This window comes from Tuber melanosporum (assembly GCF_000151645.1).
Source record: "Tuber melanosporum whole genome shotgun sequence assembly, scaffold_38, strain Mel28".
Classification (NCBI taxonomy): domain Eukaryota; kingdom Fungi; phylum Ascomycota; class Pezizomycetes; order Pezizales; family Tuberaceae; genus Tuber; species Tuber melanosporum.
The window spans coordinates 742,017-760,130 of record NW_003299063.1 but is presented as its reverse complement, the minus strand read 5'-3'; the positions used below and the strand labels follow the sequence as shown (position 1 = coordinate 760,130).

The window sequence follows — 18,114 nt, the reverse complement described above, 5'->3', positions numbered from 1 at the left end:
TGGTGGTATGCAATAGCAGTCCTTTTTAAAAACGCTTCGACACTACGAGTACTCCAGGTTAGCACTATTCTCGCTGCTCCGGCACTTTTGGAGTAAGCGGGGTTCTCTTGGCTGTATTGTCATACCTCGTTCCAGGAACAGTTCAACGTAAGTTACTGGTACTGTATTGGACGACATCAAAAAGGGTTGAGTCTTCGGATCTGCCTTTCTCCATCCGTACTTTGGTCATAAACCTACCGGTACAAGTATATTCTATTCTTGTTTTTTCCTCTTAGGTTTTGCTTGGAGCCTCTCTCGTGAGACATCATACCCAGCAGTTCCTAGACTAAGGGTTACTTGGGGGTGATACATAATACGGTACTGTTGCAACCTTCCTCCACGCGATAACAGGCGATGACTAGCACGTCGATACTCCCTCTGGTAAACATATCGAAATCTAGGGCAACAGAGAATCCTGCCCAAAACACTCCCTCACACTCTCCCATAACGCCTACTAGCGATCTAGTCTCTGGAAATGGGAGGTCAACATCTTCCACTGGGGGGGATGGACCTAATGGTATGCTGCACTAACGAACACTAGGAGTTCTTTTTCCTTTCCTAACCTCAATTGCGAGACGCTGACGACTGTCGGTTGTTTAACTGTCTCTAGCACTTTCGGCAAGTGGCTCCATACCTTCGAGCTTCTCGAGACCTTCCACGATCCCTGCACCTACCGCTGATCCCGAGAAGCTGCAATCACCAAATATCAAGAATACGGGGATCGGCTTAGATAACACGGTTCCTTTTGACCCGTTGGCGATGCAGATACTCCGTCGCACTGGAACAGAAAACACACTTCGGCAAAAGTTGCGTAAAGATAGCTACGATGATTCGATGGCTCGGAATCCGGGCGAGAGTGTGGGTGGGATCGGGGAAAGAAATGCTCCTGATGCAACAGCGAGGAATACGGATGCACAGCCTCAAGGCAGAGAAAAGAAGTCTGTATTCCCCTTCACCCCTCCCCTAGAATCTGGGGAACACCCAAGGCTGACACCACGTAGGAAAGGCGTTTCTTTTCTCAGCCGCATAATGGGGGGGAAGAAGAAGGGCGGTGATATGCCCAACGATGAAGATACGCTTGAGGGAGACGTACGGACTGAAGGAATGGATGCTCACGTCTTTTCCCAACCAATTGGGTATATACCTCAGTTCCCCGCGCCACCGAAGTATATCAGGGTAAAGGATCCACGTGCTCTAGCAGCTGGTTTGAAGGTTCTGGGGCTAACAGGCTTCCTGCAGGTTCGTTCGCACAATAAACCGAAACGTGATTTCGACCAAACATTTTTGGCACAGGAGCTGTACCGGAGGCCGGTATACGAGGAGAATGGGAAGTTAGTCGCCGGTAGTACGGCCGATGTTTCGTTGTTGTCACTGGCACTTCCGAAGCATAAGAGCGGAGCTATATGGGCTATGAAGTTTAGCAAGGACGGCCGATATCTTGCTGCGGGGGGACAGGATAGAATAGTACGGGTTTGGCAAGTCATCGGTTCCAAGGAAGAGAGAGAAACTCACGAGAAAGAGGAGGATGCAGCAGGGGTTGGACCTGGAGGGATATACTCCAGTGGTGGCGGCGTACGGTTGAATGCCCCTGTTTTTCTATCAGAACCAATTCATGAATACGCCGGACATACTGCAGACGTCCTGGACCTGAGTTGGAGCAAAGTAGGTGGTTCGAGGCGGAAATGATTGGTCTACCATGCACCTGCTAACAACGGGCAGAACAACTTTCTTTTGTCCTCATCTATGGACAAGACAGTCAGGCTTTGGCACGTGTCCAGGAAAGAGTGCCTCTGTGCATTCCAACACAGCGACTTCGTTACAGCTATTGTGTTTCATCCTAGGGATGATCGCTTCTTTCTAGCTGGTTCCTTGGATTCCAAGTTGAGACTATGGAGCATACCTGACAAAAGTGTTGCTTTCTGGAATGAACTCCCTGATTTGATTACAGCCGTGGCCTTCACTCCCGATGGACGAATGGCCATTGCAGGTTGTTTGAGTGGATTATGTCTGTTCTACGAGACTGAGGGGCTAAGATATAATACTCAAGTTCATGTGAGATCTTCTCACGGCAGGAATGCGAAAGGGAGCAAGATTACCGGAATTGAGACCATCACGTTTCCGCCTGATGACCCGAATGGAGAAGTTAAATTGTTGATTACTAGTAATGATTCACGGGTCCGGATGTACAATGCTAGAGACAAGAGCCTTGAGTTAAAGTTTAAGGGCTATGAGAATACATGCAGTCAGATTCACGCTACCTTTAGCGACGATGCTAAATATGTCATCAGTGGAAGTGAGGATAGACGAGTTTATATTTGGAACGTCGGATTAGGGGAGACTGAAAAGAAGGACAAGAGACCGGTCGAGTACTTTGAGGGTAAGGTGTTCATCCATTCTGGTATCATAGGACAACTGTTAAACATCATGTAGCCCACCCCGCAATCGTGACCGTTGGAGTTATGGCTCCTGCAAAAACGAGACAATTGCTGGGGAGCTCGGGAGATCCGCTCTACGACCTGTGCAACCCACCACCAGTTACCCTTGTTAGTAGATCCGATTCGGTTTCTTCAAAGAAAGAACCCGCGACATCGGCTGGGGGAGGAAAGCGTTCAGAAGGCGATCACGCAACTTCTCACACGCCGAAAGCCCCCGAGGAATCGCCCGCCTACGTAGCGAGATCAGCGCACTCAGACGGGAATATAATTGTCACTGCAGACTATACCGGACGTATCAAGGTTTTTCGACAGGACTGTGCTCATGTGAAACGCAAGAATGAGTCTTGGGAAACATCGTCGACGTTTTCAAAGAAGATTGGAAATGGAGTGTTTGGGGGAAGGAGAAACTCGTTGTCACATGGCTCTGATAGAATCCTTTCATGGAGACAGAGCATAGCATCCAGTGGAAGCTTGGATGACTCAATTGGGGGAGGGAGATTTGGTGATGGCAGCTCGAGCAGGAACCGAAGCATCTCTCCCCGAAAGTCAACGGGCGCCCTATCAATTGGTTCGAATGGGGTCACGGGCCGGTTCGCACGGTCAGGGAGTGTACGTTCAAGAACAACCTCAATTGCAAATGATACCGTGCATCAAAGAAACTCGGATGGTGGTACGGCCAATGTGAGGAGCCCCGGAAGGTCGGCTCTCGGGGGAGGGGATCGGCCAGGAAGTAGCGCAACAATGCCAGTGACTGGCGATGATCGTATGACGCAGGAAGCTAGCGCAAATCTGGCATACTACAATCCCAAACATATGCCCACCTCAGGTGCCAGTGCTGCCACCACAAGGGCGACGGCAGGATTGAGACAGGGATCCAGGATGACGACGGGCTCTGACGACAGTGCGGATGAGGTTTTTAGCACTGACGGGGAAGGGGACGAGAGCGAAAATGAGACGGTCAGGTGTAAAAGGTTTGTCTAGTTCGCCCATCTTTCAAACCAGCCCAGCATCCAGATCTCCGCCAGCTTTTTTTCTCCACCCTGCCGGACCTGCCCCTCCCCCACCCCCGGGACCCCGGCGATCGTTGACTGATCCGCGGGTTCTGCAGATGCGGAGGAACATCCTTCAAGGCTAAACAATCAAGAAAGGGGGAACATAAACTTCTTTGCGTAAAGTGAGTACTCTACAATGCAATCCACAATAGTTCTTGTCCTTTCTTTCCCTCTCCTCGTATTAGTTATATCTGCACTACAGGTTTTAATATCCCGATTCTCTCGATCACCCTAATACCTCATTGAATTGCAACTAACTCAGCGGGACGATCAATGTAGGTGCAACTCTGTACTGTGAAATCACGCAATTCAGCTGCTTCGTTTCTCTAACTTCCTTTTTCTTGCTCGTGTAATGTTTTCAATTCGATAGTAATTTATTTGTTACCGACCTGCATCAACAGCCATTCTTGCTTTTTTCTTTTTCTTTTTCTTTTGCTTGTAAGCTTTCCTCCTTGCTTTTGCTTCTCCACCCATCCATCCGACTACGGCAGTGTTTCACTTTTGTTTTTACTTTTTCTTCGTTCATCCTTACCTTTCTGCTTCCCTTGTCAAAAAACGGTTTGCCTTTCTAGCCTTTTCTTTCTTGCTTTTCCTTTTCCCTCTCTCGAAAGCATCTCTTTTTCTTATCTTACCATGCTTCGGGCGTTGCGGGGAATATCAAACCAGCGGGGACACTTTTTTCTCTCTTTCTTGCATCCTCCCCTCCTCCTCTTCGTGCTTTATCGTATTATGTGGTATCTCTTCCCCCCCTATATCGAAAAATGGTATTTATACAAAATTTAATATGATACCCACGATAGAGTTAGTGAATAGTTAATTTGGGTTGGCCCACAAATTATTCCCTATCTTGTTCGAAAACATCACCCTGGCACTTGCACTCATGGCGGGGAATTATTCCCGGCTAATGTCACTGGTTGTATTTCCTCACCCAAGAGTTCTTGGGAACTATTGGTACCAATACGGTACCTACCGTACCTGGTCCGATATAAGTGCCATACGAGTACTGGTGCTCGAGTACGTTATTGGCCCGGGATATCACGAGCCGTCCCAAGGACCGTTTACCTCCATTCTTGCTGTACGATAGTTGTATCACAAATCGAACTTGAGGCGCTGGAAGGGATGGGTGGCTTTATATATACCGACACAATCGGGGGTTGTGGGTAAGTCTGTCGAAATGGGGACGTGTTTGTATAAAAAGCAATTTCTCGAACTTCCCCTGATTGGCTCTAGGGCTTTCTCGACATCTCAGAGGATGGTGGTTGCTCCACCTTCTGCGCCAAGAGTTCGAGGACATTTTTCCTCCACCAAAAATTAATTAGCGTATTTGGCCTGTTCAGTTGCATAATTCGTGTTGAACTTAATTTCGACCAGTCAGACAAGAGTTCGGTAGACTCTTTCTTTCTTTCTTTCTTTCTTTTTTTTATGTGAGCGTTAAATGGATAGGAGGTCGAGGTAACTACAAAGATAGTTAAGAACTGGTGTGCATCAAGAGTATCACTGCTGGTTGCAATATACTCGAGTATCATACTTGTAAGGTAGACTGTCGACACATAACGTGGTCCAACAGGGTTATTAACCATTCAGGTTTGTTTGACCGTCACGATACAATTAGAGCCGACAGTACGAGTACAGTACAAACTACCTGAACAAAACAATAAATGTAAAGTAAAATGAGGCCAAGGGGAGAAAAAATAAGGATACAATAATATGGATAGGATAAGTTGGTAAAATCGAAAAACTCCTTTGAAATCTTAAAAAAGATAATAAAATGTAGGAAAGAGAGCAAAAATCTCAAAATTAATACGATTTGGTTCCGGACGTCTAGAGTATGCATGCACCAATGAATTTGAAGTATGATAGGAATATGATATAGTACTAGTACAAGATTTGAAGTTTTGCAGGGTAAACAAAAATATACAGTACGAATACAGTACAACACAAATTGAGAATTTTATAATGGAAAAACCTGCAGGGAAGGAAATAAGTTCCTTAACCAAAACTGAAAAGAAAAAAAAAAAAAATTTTGTCCCATTTTGTTTCGTGTCAGTATGGACTGTCCCAACTATGTTTACCTAAAAGTGTATGTTGGCAATTCATGGCTGTACTGTACCAATTGGTCCGGGTGGTACAAGTATTTAATTCTACAACTCGAACCAATTACACAATACTTCCCTCCTCACCTGAATCGAACTTTAGTTGACTTTTATACACTCGGTTAAAAGGTTTCTATCCTTCCTTCAAAGCGATTTTTTAATATTATCTTATTTACATTGAGAAATCTTAAAGCTTCATATTAATGGGTTGTCTCCAGATATTTTCTTGGATGGAAGACTCGGATTGCTTTTAAAAGATTTGTTTTTCTCATATTAGCTGCTGATTTTCTTTCCTAGCTTTAAATGGGACCTTGCTGAGAAGGTAGTCGGAATAATGTTATATAAGATAGGTTTTCATAGTTGTGGCTCGACTCAAACTTGGAGAGATGGTTACTAACCCAGTCGGATGCATTAGCCTTATCCTATCTCGATCTGATTGTACTCGAGTACTCGTAGGTACTTTGGAAATAATGAAGGATTGCATTAAAGCTTACAGCAGCTTTTGCTGAACCTTTACAGAGATGTACTAAGTAGTACAAGAACGGGATAATCCGAAGCTGTCTGATCGATATTCAACAGTACAGTCACACCCCGCTGTCCCGGATCTCGATAATACGGATACCTCGCTGTCCCGTACGAATCTTTGTGAACTCTGAATTTCTTTCCACCAAAGCCTGACCCGTTGTCCCGGATCCCTCGCTGTGCCGGACGGATTCTTCAGATTTTGGCCGTCCGGGATAGCGAGGTGCGACTGTAGATAGTACCGGAGAAACCCCGAGAATATAGGGTGTGGAGAAGGGAGCAAATATAATATTATTTAGTATCGCATTGCATGTGGGGGAATCAAAACACTGTGATATGGGGATGGTCGTTAAGACTCCAGTGGGAGGATGACGAATTTTGTCGTCATGATCACAGTTCAGTGGCGCAGATAGACTCGCTCTGTGCACCACCACCTACTTCCCCTTGCCTCCTCTATTTATTCCCTCATTCCCTCCTTCCTCCCACTCATAAAATATCTGATAAGAATGGTAATGGAATTGAATAAAATAACAACCTCCTACTACAATACAGTACCCACCCAACCCAACCCAATCCCGTGAAAAGAAAGAAAGATGATGAGATGAAAGAGGAGGAGAGACCACCTCATGGAAGCTGAACCTGATTTTGCCAAATCCAAACCTCGCCGATTCATGCTCAATGCCCCAAGAGTCGAGTAGAGGACGTAGAAAGTACATTAGCTGTTGTTGACTTGCGAGGAAACAAAAGCGAAAGGAAACGAAGAGGAAAGCAAGAGTAAGTTAATCTATCGAGTGGAAGTCGGCGCCGCACTTGGAGATGGTGCATCAGGGGCGTGTTGTTCCGGCAGCCAAAATGTCTGAAAGAGAGGGTATGTGTCAGCTCGGGGCCCGGTTTTTGTGGATTTAGTGTAACACAATGCATTCACTCAATTCAATCGCCCGAGAGAGGGAGAGGGAGAATGGAAAGATGGGAATCAGAGAAAATAAACAACATACCACGTCCTTATGCGCCGTTGCGAAGAGGTTCATTTTTGGGTTGAACGAGACAACCGACGCCATGCTCTTTGTGTTCTCCGCGAGCTCAATGAACGGTTTTAAAGTCTTCTTCTCGTCCGGGGTCACCCACGAATCCCAAACGACGACCCCGCGTTCGCCCTGGCCACCAATGAGGAACCTGGCGTCCGGGGTGAAGCATACATCCCCCGATGTCTCGAGCTTCTTTGGACCCGTCGGCCCATTGGGTCGCTTCGCCCTGTATACGAACTGCGCCGTGTCCGCAGCGAATGAATCGACAACGTAGTGAGCGTGCCCGCGAGTTCCGATGAGCATATGTTTCCCGTCGTTGCTGAACTCGAGCTTGCTCCACGCGGGCATGCACGGTGGGTAGGAATACTGCGACAGGAAGCTGTCATCGGTGAGGGAGAATGTGGTGAAGGGCTGCTTGTCGTAGTTGCGGAGATCGTATAGGAGGATTGCGCCGGCGGATTGTGCAGCTACGGCGAAGATGATGCCCGACGGGTCGAAGGCGGCGAGGGAGGGGGCAGTTATGTTTAGCAGGCCCGCGCAATTGTGTGAGCGCAGGTCCCAGACTCGGACGGTGTCATCGTTGCTGCAGGATATGAATTGGTCGTCGACCGGGGAGACCTCCAGGGAGGTTACGGGCCGCTTGTGTCCTTTGAAGTACCGGATGTAGCTGTTGTCATGGAGGGAGAGGTAGCGGATTGTGTCTGCAGGAACCAAGAGGGTTAGTTGTTGTCACGGGCATTATCTTACATACCCTGGGGTAAAGTATCACACCATTTTCCTTTGTGGAAGCGTAAATCACATTGCTCTGCAAGTGCGTGAACCGCGCAAGATGGCACCCGTATTTCTTCGAGTACAATGTCTTACTATGCTTCCCGAGTTTACAGTCGTACAACTGTAGAGTCTCATCGTCTCCCGTCGCTATACAGAACTCGCCAGTGTCGTCAAAATCCAAGGAGGTTACCTCTGCTCCCTGGGCGAAATTCGAGAAGGCCTTCGAAGGGCGGTAGCGGGTTATCGTCTCGCTGAGCTTCGCCAATTCTGGTTGGCGGTGGAGAGGGTTTGCCGCTGCCATTTTGATAGCGTTATAGCGTTAGGGTGTTGTTAGGTGGGGTTTGACCCGAGATGAAGTTGGAGGAAAGTGCTTGCTCGAGGGCTGTTCAGTGCGGGTGTTGATTTCTTTTTCCTTTTTTCTTTGTTCTGAGAAGGGTTGGTGTATATAAATCCCGTAAGGAAGGGGAGGGTAAAGGTTGTTTGTGGGGGGTATCGGGTGCAGAGCGTGTTTGTCGGTTTGTTAATTTAGTTTGTTCAACGGTAGAGATCAAGCCGTGTGTCGGGACCGTATGTACTCGGATACCGTGCATACCAGAGATCTACAGCACCAGTTGAGTACTCGTACAGTAGGCGGTAGACTACGAGTAGCTCTCATCTGCATCAGATTTTAGGTGTGCGCCCGCGCGTGACGATGTGTGTCGATGTGATCTAGAGCTCGGGGCCACACACAACATGCAGGGTACCGATATCTTTGTACGAGTATCATACAGTATGATATGACACTCATATCAGACAGCCGGAACTCCCGTTGAAGGCTTCTTCTTTTTGCTTCCTTCCTTCCCCTTTTCCCTTTCCCCCTTTCCCATCTCCAGAATGGGAATCAATAATCTTCCCCACCTCCCCTGCAGAGATGAAAAGACACCTGGAGTGATACTCGTACCAGTACTCGTACTCTACAGGTAGGCTACAATGAAACCCCACTAAAACTACGAGTGCGGTATTGATCCCCTGTCGAGCTTTTTCGCAGGTGGTGCCGGTACCAGTGCTTTTGGAAGGGTGCAATGCTTGATACCGTACTCGAGTACTAAATTACCTATTTGCAGAGTGAATGGTCCCGAGTGCCTTCAGAACCCCAGGGTGAGGGCAGTATACGAGTATAAGAGCAGCGCAGGAATAACACCACCATCAGTAAGTTCAATTTCTGCCCTCCCCCTTCATCTTCAACCTCGCGCTCGAGAAATCATAAGCATCATAATATTATCATACATAATAATTATTATCATAATATTATTATTATGGTATCATACCGGTAACACAGTAGAAACCCTCCTCATGTCAGCCCTACCACCACCCTTGGGACCTTGGTTTGACAGGGTATTATACGGTGGCACTAAGTCCGAGAAAGGAAAAAAAAAAATTCAAACAATTCTCGAGGACCATTTTATTCACGAATCTTTACCAACCACTACCACCACCTATCCCCCCACCACGTAACAGGACATGACATTTCACAAAACCTCCCTGCCCTACTACCAGTACCGGTAAGCCCTATTCTACCTACTGTACACCACCTTTACCACACCTCCTTTACCCTTTGCCCTCCTCGTCCCACCACTGCCGCCACTAGAAACTTGACCCAGAAAGCGCAATGTCTACGACATTAGGCGGCTTCATCGCCGGTGGAATCGCAGCCTGCGGAGCAGTAACAGTCACTCACGGCTTCGAAACGGTGAAAACAAGGTGCGTATCATAACCGCACGCTACACATGTACCTACACACATACACCGGCTTCGGACATGAGAATGTCCCCCGGGAGAGTGAGGGGGTTGCGGGAGCAAAACAAAAAGTGAGCTGCGCTTACAAAAATTGCTATGCGGGTGGGCAGACTTCAACTCCAAGGCGAGCTTTCAGCAAAGTCGCAAACGAAACGAGTCTACACAGGTGTATTCCAGGGTGTTCGAGTGATCTTGGTAAACGAAGGGCCGCGTGGCTTAATGGCTGGTTTGGGCGCTGCTGTAAATACTTCATTCCGCATTTCTTTTCCGATAGCCATCCATCCGCCCCCAGACCGGGGAGATAGAAAAACCCAAAAACTAACGAATCAATGCCCAAAAGTACTGCTACCAAACCATGCTAAATGGCTGCCGTCTCGGCTTCTACGAGCCAATCCGTAGCTCGGCCACACGCCTAGTCCATAGCGACCCGCACCACCAGTCCATCGGGGTGAACGTCTTTGCCGGTGCTACTTCCGGCATTCTGGGAGCGATGGTCGGGTCCCCGTTCTTTCTCGTGAAGACGCGGCTACAATCGTACTCCCCTTCTCTACCCGTGGGCACGCAGCACAATTACCGCAACGCCTTGGACGGCTTCAGGACCATTAGCCGGACGGAGGGGTTCAAGGGATTGTATAGGGGTGTGGGTTCTGCTATGGTCAGGACTGGCTTTGGTAGCAGTGTGCAATTGCCCACCTACTTTTTTGCGAAGAGGAGGCTGCAGAAGTACTTGGGTCTACGGGAAGGGGTGGGTTTGCATCTTGCTAGTAGCGCGGTTAGCGGGTTTGTGGTTTGTTGTGTTATGCACCCTCCTGGTAGGCTTTTTTTCTCTTTGATCTGATATTTGTGACGAATGATGTGTCGGCCAGTACTGATGCCCACTGCAAGATACCGTGATGTCGAGAATGTACAACCAGAGCGGGAACCTGTACACTAATGCCTTTGATTGTTTGATGAAGACTGTTCGAACGGAGGGTCTTTTGGCAATCTATAAAGGCTACTTTGCTCACTTGGCAAGGATATTGCCGCATACGGTGAGCTCCATTCTCGCACACATATATATATACTTATCTAACTACCCACCTATCTACCCACACGTGCGCTGTTTTAAAAGGCTAACATTCCTCGTAGATCCTAACACTGACCCTTGCTGAACAAACCAACAGGCTTGTGAGGAAGGTCGAGCAAAGGCTTTTTCTCGACTAGCTATCGGCAAGTCACCAGGGAGCCTGTTCTCCGGACCGAATTCTGTGATCATGAGCTTTTTCTCTTCTTTTCTCTTTTTATATTCCTCAGTCTTAGACTCCTTAGAGTAGAGCCATTTGTATATTTGTCGATTCCCCTTGATGGCGTTTACCTGGGCTGAATGTCTAGAGAGGTCGAGTGTTTTATCTTGTGGATATGATGGGATTTCTGGCTTGGGAATCATATCAGGGTACACGAGAGGCGTTGGTGATAGTGAAATAGAAGTTATGAGGGGTTTAAGGGTCCAAACTATACAAATGGGTATTACCGGATCTATACGGTACTAAAAAGAGCGCATCAATTTAGGGAGATCTGAAGGTAACATTTACTTGTGTAACTCAAATTAAGCTGGTTCTGACTTCCATCCGTAAGCAGATGACAAACGACCTTTGAGATGATCTAGAGAGGTTAAGGTCTTCTCAGCGTCATTCGCGCCCCTTTCACCCCTAGACCTGATTATTTCGCTTGGAACCGGCGTCAATAAGGTGGGGTATGCTGGGTGGCAGAAGAAAGCCATGCTATAACGGTCTTTGGGCCCGTCAGATCCAGAGTCAGGTGTCACGACTCTATGTACCGTGGACCGAAGGAGACCCGCGGTCCAATAGGATAAGAGATCCCCAATGTTGACCAAGATTGCGTTAGGTATGACTGGTACTGGATGCCAGGTTTTCAAGTATGGATGCAGGATTTCGAGCCCCGGCTCGGAGGGACGTTGGAATAATAACGTGATGCTCGGGTTAAGCGTTAGTACCAGCACGCGGAGGTGGTTGAGGCAGGGCCTGAACACACCTGCCGTAATCGCTATGCGCACCAGCCCGAGTATCAAATTTAGGGTCAAAATCTGGATGGGCGCTTAAGCTCGGATAGAATAGCAGTCGAAGGATAGACCCGGAGGGCCCTTCTGAACGCGAGTGACGGGATGTGAACCACTCTTTGCCTCCTTCTGCCTCGTCAATCTTTGGAATTCAGGGTTAGCTTGCTGTTCGGAGTGGGGTCTGTATATGACCTGCCTTCAACGCCATACCAAACAACCTTAATAGCTTGAGACACAAATTGTGACAATAATCTGAAAACTCGTTCAACTTCGGCTCGTGGTCCTGGAGCGCAGGCGGTAACGGTTGCTGGGCTTTCCCGTCTTTGAACTCTCCAAAGTTAAATGCTCTGTTTGCCCCATGAGTTATTCGCACAAATTAGAAGAGAGTATCGGGACTCGGTATGCTAACTCTTTGAAATCTCCTCGGCGTTGGTGCTCAGGGTCTAAAATCTCAGTGTGCATAGAGCTCCAGCCCCTGTTGTCGGGTGAGATGTGACATTTAGCTTTCTCTTCTTTAGGTGAGGCGAAAAACTTCTTGGACTAGGAGACGAAGAGACATCAGTCGAGCTTCAGGAAACGGAACCAACAGGGGAGGGGTGTAAGGGGACAAACAATTTCAAACATCCGCTCCACCTTCTCTGGTGGGATGTCACTGCCCTCGAGGGTAATGTAGACAAAGCCGAGTGTCTCCGCTGCTTTAAGAAGGTTTTCTGCACATTCTCTAGTATCTGCTAATGGGATCAAAGAGACAGACGATGACATGGTGGGGGGCCGCAGCTCTGGGTTTTTAAAATAAGCGGGGGGAGGTGGAGGTGGAGGTGAACTTGTTATCTATGGGACGAGATTTGGGTCGGCTGAGTTACCGGTGCCAATGCATCTTGGCACTTTGAACTGCTGCATTACTATATCGGTAATTTAAAAATGATACTAACGAAGGTGTACAAGTATAGTACCATATAGCGCACATTATGCGAGTAGATGATCTTTACTGCACCTAGGTTATCACACTACAGCATGATATGTACAAGTGTTAGACGTACAGAGTCAAGGACCTGCTGTTGCTATCTCCCAACTATGATATAGAAACTGTTGCGGCAGCGTGAAGTTCAATCACGGTAGTCTCGTGGAATAAGGTATCTATCCGCTGCACATATCGTACCAGCACCATATCTCAATTTACCTGGTATCGTAGCCCAGATTGTACATAACCTGGGGCCTTCATACCATAGGCTTTGCTTGGACTGCGGTTAAGGTTGAGAAGTTGGTGTGTGGGGGGCTGGTCACCCAAGGATCTAAAACATCATGCGGCGGTCTTGGCGAACGGTGGATTTGACCTCTAAGCCGTGAAGGTTGCGCCGGGCTTTATCCCCCGAACGTCATCTCCAATTGACCTCTCCATCCTTAACCCCAACACTCATCCCACTGGCTGGGGAAAGCAGGTGGCTTGTTCATCTCAAGGATCTTTTCCACTTCCCCTTCACCTACGAGGCTCGTGCGATAACCGCTTCTTTGGAGATATCATACGTTTCCTCATCCCACCTCTAGAACTGCCCCTGTACTCTTCAGCTCCTGCATTTTGTTGCTTGCCTGTCTCCGCCGCACCATTTAGAAATGCCTAGTATGGGTCTATATTCTGTTCCCTTGAAGGCGTATGCACTAATCCTCATCTTGCAGTTCGCAGCCTTGATACTTGGGCCACGTCCCATAACAAGTCGCAGACACTCCCACTATCTGTTCTCAAGGATACTACTATCGGAATTGAAGCAGACCATTACCTCCTCCGATTACTTACCACCTCTCCATCAAAGGAGCCCCTAGTTACGGCGCTAGGAGGGTTCCCTTTTGGTCTGAGATATGCGGTAGAAGGGGACATAGAAGATTTCCAGAAAGCTGGGATTAAGCCCATTTTCGTTTTTTCAGGCTTAAAGATTGTGCGCAATGAGAAACCATTTAGTGTTAATGATGACGGACCGGCGAAGAGATCGCAAGCATGGGATCTCTACGATCAGGGTCTGGCAAGTGAAGCTGTGGAGGCCTTTGGTGCAGCTGGTAGGAGAACCCGCGATGTTCATTGATATTCTTTTTTCACAAAATATTTATGAATTTCTAGGGACTCTGCAGCCACACGAGGTTTACAAATATTTCATAAAGATTCTACACGAGTGCGCAGTAGACTTTCAGGTTGCTCCTTACTCAGCATGGCCTCAGGTACGATATCAGGGTCTCATTCAAATTCAACCCTCCATGTCTTCTGATGTCCTACCTAGTTAGTTTACCTCGAAAAAAACGGATTTGTTGATTCCATCTGTGGGAACTCCGAACTTTTCTTCTTTGATGTTGAGAAAGTCATTGTACATCTCAATCCAGGGCAGGGCGGTTCCTTCACCTGGATTAACAAGCAGAAGCTCATCTCGGATCTCCAGTTGACAAACGACATGTTCATCGATTCTTGTATGCTTGCGGGGTCCGAAATATGTCGTGCATTTCCGCCCTTTGAAGGTTCTCCCCACAACGCTTTCATGAGCTCAGTAGAATTGCTTAAACGCTGTCGGAATGTCGCCACTGTTGTCAGCACTCACCCGGAGCCGATTCAGCAGTCAGGGTATTTGGATAGATACCGAAAAGCCAGAGCTGCCGTAAAGCACCACGCTATATTCACCTCTGATGGCAAGGCAGAGCCATTAGATTTTTCCGAGGCGCCTTCAGACGTACACGAATTCATTGGGCAAAGACTTCCTGAAGAACTCTACTATTATTTATCAAAAGGGGTTATTGGACCCCAAGTTCTAGATATGCTAGCGACAGGGGAGCTCATTGAGGTTGCACCGTTCGATAATGGCGATTCCGACGAATATAAAAAATTCTTAGAAAATCTAAACCCTCTACGTACACAAGCCTTGGGTTTACTGGCGCAGCCATTGCATAGGTTTTGGTTTAGCAAGGAGATCAATGTTTACTATTGGTTTGATAAGAACAGCCCAAGAAAATTGATCCATAAAGAGGTGTCTGTCTCGCCCGCAGAGCAAACAAAGAAATGGAATGTCAGGGAGTCCGTTTTCAAGCCAGAATTGGAGAGAGATGGGGTATGGCTACCCCTTTACACGCTTGAATGTTAATTCTATGGGACGTTCAAAGCTAATCGATAAGTGTAGAGTTCTATAGGCCTTGCATTTGCGATATCTTCTTTAAAATCAGACTCCTTTGCCGCAAAGACGATTGCACCAAAAGATGAAGTAAAGGTCGGTGACGCAATTCACTAAGAACTCCTCAAGGGACTAACGGCCATTTTAGCTTTTGAACACAAAGGACGAAATCCTCATGAACACCTATTGGCGCGTGCTTCAACTTCGGGGTTTTATTGACAGTGAGAACCACTCTCTTACTTCGTGGGGACGTGCTCTTGAGGCTGCCATATCAACACTTGACCCGAGCGACAACTTGGATGAGCCGGTATATCTCGGAATTGAGCTTCTGCACTTAGGGGTTCTCAAACCTGATAATTTTTCCCCTTCTCTATCAGGTGCACCAAGCAGAGGTACAGGTGATTTTCCTAACATCCATGCATGTCCTTTTGGATCATCCCTTGCCACCCTACAAAAGCTAACCTCCAAGAGCAAACCGAATAGAAGAAGAGAGGGCATATATCATGCTTATCTCTCGCGTTGCCAGTCTTGTGCCTATTAACCACAAGCCCATTGGTTACACTGGCCCTCTCAGCAGAAACCTTCTTGGCTTCAATTCCTTCATTACAAAGCTCACGAGGACCATGCGGAGCTTTGCTGAGATGGCACTTGTCAATCTATTAATGAATGGTGATGCAGACAGGGGCGAACGAACCGATTGGGCAGAGTTAGGTCTTGGGTGGGTTTTCGAGTTCCTCCTTGGCCATATGTTGCCTGTAACCCATAGACTAATTGTTTACTTCTACCAGCATCCCATTTATCGACGAAGTAAGCGCTGGATTGGGAATTGCGGCCAAAACTTACCTCGACGAGCTCTCGAACGAGACTGGCCCTATCCCTGAGGCGACGAGACGTACTCAGAAGGAAAAACTCCCCTTGATGTTCGCCCAGGCAGTCGATATTGAAGCAGATGTTGACCTAGCCTTTAGAACCTGGGACGCGGTAAATACTCCATCCCCTGATTGCCAAGGTAGGCGTGTGACGCTAACTTAAATTAGATTATCGCCGCAGTCAAATCCCTCCAGAGGGAGAGCCAGCTAGCTAACGAGGTCAAGGTGTTCCTCGCAGCTGACAAATGGTTGGCCGGAAGGAGATAATTTCTTTTCATAATATAATACAATATCCCATGCAATAAGGGACTCAGTAAAGTGGTTTACCCCATGTAGTAATTGGGATAATCAAGTGAGCTAGCTTCCGGATCCGCGATGCGTGGCAGTGGTAAATATGGGCTATCGTAAATTGGGTGGTCGTCACTACCAGATTGAATAGCGGTCTACTAAAGGGTCCGTTCCCCGGGTGCATTATTGGTAGTGGGGTACTGCACATAATACTATGGTTGAATCTTGTGCTCAACGAGGTGCTGGAGGGTGCATCTGTTTTGTGTTTTTATTTTTGAAAGCTCTCGACAAAACAAAGCCTGTATCCCATTTTCCGCATCCGTAACCTTGCCCTCAAGAACAAAACCGCCCAAAACCACCAGGACCCCGCTCGAGTACGCTACAATACAGTGCTTGTACTGAGCTCATGCTTACCCTCGAGCACCACACACCAATAGTAAGCTGTTTCATTCAGTTGAGACCAACTATCACTTCCACTATTTTAAAGGTGGCGCAGTGACTTGGCCTCACACCGTAGCAGTCTCGGCGGGGCAACAGTTAGCCACAGATCTTCCATCTTCACACATCACCCTTAACTCGACGTATCGTACCGAGAGAAACATCGTCACTGCAGTCGGTTCCAGGTGTCCTGAACTTTCCTATCTCTAAACCCAACAGTTTTTCCTCCTTTCTATCGGTACCCCTTTCATCCTTTCCCCCGCCGCCGCCTTCTTTTTCCTCCTTCACTACAATCTCATTTATTCATTGGCCTACTGTTTAGCAACAAAGCAGCTATGGCATCTCCACCACCTCCACCCCCCTATAGCGACCCAAACCAACATGCTTACCCACAAGGTTACGCCCAACCAGATCCCTATGGTCAACAACAAGCTCCCCCTGCTGCGGGAGGCTATAGCCAAGACCCACCCTATGGTCAACAAGCTTATGGTCAGCCCGCTCCAACTCCACAAGCTTCCGGTCCTCCTCCGCCTGCCGGTTCTGCACCGGGTCCCCATGGGGGGCGAGGCAAGAGACGTGGATATGCAGAGGAGCAATATGATTTCGGCGCTGGGGCAAATGCGGGCCTCACACCTGCCCAAAATCCACTTTATGCAGGCCAGTCGATGGGTGGCTATCCGAACACGCAGGAGCAACAACAGAGTCAATTTGTTTCGCCCATGGGGGGTGCACCTCCTGTGATGGGAGCTCAAGGGGGCTATGGTGTGCCGCAGGGAATGTCTGGTGCCGGTGCAGGAAATATCGCAGCAGGAGGATACGAACCTGTGGGGGCACCTGGAATGGGTGGTGTCACCCAGAGTTTTGGACAGATGGGCTTGACTCCCGCCGGTGGTATTCAGAAGGTCCAATCGCTCAATACGCTTTTCCCTATAGATTTGATGCAGCAGCCATTTAATGTGGCCGAGCTTGAGATTCCACCACCAGAAATAATTTTGCCACCTAATGTATGATCCACCTACAAGTCTAAAAAATCCAATACTGATACTTTTCGCAGGCTTCCCTCACACCTTCCCCTACTGCAAATTGCCCACCTCAGTATATGCGTTCCACTATAAATGCTATTCCAACCACTCACGGCCTCCTGAAAAAATCCAAGCTTCCATTCGCCCTCATCATCCAACCTTACACCTCTCTCCACGATAAGGATGATCCAGTTCCTCTTGTATCCGATACAGTTATCTCCCGCTGTCGGCGTTGTAGATCATACATTAATCCATACGTAACATTTTTAGACAATGGTCATCGCTGGCGCTGCAATATGTGCAACCTTACCAATGACGTTCCGCAGGCTTTCGACTGGGACCAAGCAGCACAAAAGAATTTAGACCGATGGCGGCGGCCCGAGCTCAACCACAGTGTCGTGGAATTCATTGCCCCTCAGGAGTACATGGTTCGCCCTCCACAGCCATTGGTTTATCTTTTCCTTCTGGACGTTAGCTACAGTGCCGTTCAGTGCGGCCTTCTTGCAACAGCTGCCAGGACGATTCTCGAAAGTTTAGACAGAATACCGGATGCAGATAGACTAAAGTCGATCCTCAACGTGGGTC

General features: G+C 47.9%; 6 protein-coding genes; 4 read left to right on the top strand and 2 right to left on the bottom strand.

Moving 5' to 3' along the window:
* Window positions 1–349: 349 nt before the first annotated feature.
* GSTUM_00007696001 (uncharacterized protein) lies at window positions 350–4,309 on the top strand. XM_002839601.2 has 9 exons: window positions 350–556; window positions 650–977; window positions 1,041–1,215; window positions 1,279–1,525; window positions 1,589–1,701; window positions 1,759–2,416; window positions 2,470–3,445; window positions 3,583–3,648; window positions 3,806–4,309. Exons 1-9 carry the CDS (start codon window positions 394–396, stop codon window positions 3,822–3,824), a joined length of 2,745 nt encoding a protein of 914 aa, XP_002839647.1. The 5' UTR covers window positions 350–393; the 3' UTR covers window positions 3,825–4,309.
* Window positions 4,310–7,043: 2,734 nt separating this feature from the next.
* Window positions 7,044–8,427, bottom strand: GSTUM_00007695001 (uncharacterized protein; the record flags this gene model as incomplete). XM_002839600.2 has 2 exons in its annotated part: window positions 7,938–8,427; window positions 7,044–7,867 (listed from the first exon to the last, which is right to left on the bottom strand). The coding sequence occupies exons 1-2, from the start codon at window positions 8,236–8,238 to the stop codon at window positions 7,044–7,046; spliced, it is 1,125 nt and encodes a 374-aa protein (XP_002839646.1). The 5' UTR covers window positions 8,239–8,427.
* Window positions 8,428–9,375: 948 nt separating this feature from the next.
* GSTUM_00007694001 (uncharacterized protein) lies at window positions 9,376–10,977 on the top strand. XM_002839599.2 has 5 exons: window positions 9,376–9,677; window positions 9,824–9,953; window positions 10,054–10,525; window positions 10,599–10,744; window positions 10,842–10,977. The coding sequence occupies exons 1-5, from the start codon at window positions 9,586–9,588 to the stop codon at window positions 10,914–10,916; spliced, it is 915 nt and encodes a 304-aa protein (XP_002839645.1). The 5' UTR covers window positions 9,376–9,585; the 3' UTR covers window positions 10,917–10,977.
* Window positions 10,978–11,209: 232 nt separating this feature from the next.
* Window positions 11,210–12,531, bottom strand: GSTUM_00007693001 (uncharacterized protein; the record flags this gene model as incomplete). XM_002839598.2 has 5 exons in its annotated part: window positions 11,210–11,686; window positions 11,745–11,892; window positions 11,962–12,116; window positions 12,179–12,309; window positions 12,382–12,531. 5 exons carry the CDS (start codon window positions 12,529–12,531, stop codon window positions 11,299–11,301), a joined length of 972 nt encoding a protein of 323 aa, XP_002839644.1. The 3' UTR covers window positions 11,210–11,298.
* A 633-nt stretch (window positions 12,532–13,164) lies between these two features.
* GSTUM_00007692001 (uncharacterized protein) lies at window positions 13,165–16,099 on the top strand. XM_002839597.2 has 9 exons: window positions 13,165–13,387; window positions 13,444–13,818; window positions 13,880–13,977; window positions 14,037–14,852; window positions 14,922–15,008; window positions 15,061–15,310; window positions 15,396–15,630; window positions 15,701–15,893; window positions 15,950–16,099. Exons 1-9 carry the CDS (start codon window positions 13,381–13,383, stop codon window positions 16,046–16,048), a joined length of 2,160 nt encoding a protein of 719 aa, XP_002839643.1. The 5' UTR covers window positions 13,165–13,380; the 3' UTR covers window positions 16,049–16,099.
* A 743-nt stretch (window positions 16,100–16,842) lies between these two features.
* Window positions 16,843–18,114, top strand: part of GSTUM_00007691001 (uncharacterized protein) — a gene marked incomplete at its 5' end in the record, with an annotated part of 3,289 nt that continues 2,017 nt past the window's right edge. Inside the window, 2 exons of the mRNA XM_002839596.2 lie at window positions 16,843–17,511; window positions 17,562–18,107. Of these exons, the coding sequence (XP_002839642.1) occupies window positions 16,843–17,511; window positions 17,562–18,107 (1,215 nt within the window). The remainder of the gene's footprint in view (window positions 17,512–17,561; window positions 18,108–18,114) is intronic.

Coding starts and splice junctions, on each gene's coding strand:
- GSTUM_00007696001 (XM_002839601.2), top strand. CDS start 394: ATGACTAGCACGTCGATACTCCCTCTGGTAAACATATCGAAATCTAGG. Junction 1,216..1,278: donor CGCCACCGAAGTATATCAGG/GTAAAGGATCCA, acceptor GGCTTCCTGCAG/GTTCGTTCGCACAATAAACC. Junction 2,417..2,469: donor ACCGGTCGAGTACTTTGAGG/GTAAGGTGTTCA, acceptor AACATCATGTAG/CCCACCCCGCAATCGTGACC.
- GSTUM_00007694001 (XM_002839599.2), top strand. CDS start 9,586: ATGTCTACGACATTAGGCGGCTTCATCGCCGGTGGAATCGCAGCCTGC. Junction 10,526..10,598: donor TTGTGTTATGCACCCTCCTG/GTAGGCTTTTTT, acceptor GCCCACTGCAAG/ATACCGTGATGTCGAGAATG. Junction 10,745..10,841: donor CAAGGATATTGCCGCATACG/GTGAGCTCCATT, acceptor CATTCCTCGTAG/ATCCTAACACTGACCCTTGC.
- GSTUM_00007692001 (XM_002839597.2), top strand. Junction 13,819..13,879: donor GGAGGCCTTTGGTGCAGCTG/GTAGGAGAACCC, acceptor ATGAATTTCTAG/GGACTCTGCAGCCACACGAG. Junction 14,853..14,921: donor CAGAATTGGAGAGAGATGGG/GTATGGCTACCC, acceptor CGATAAGTGTAG/AGTTCTATAGGCCTTGCATT.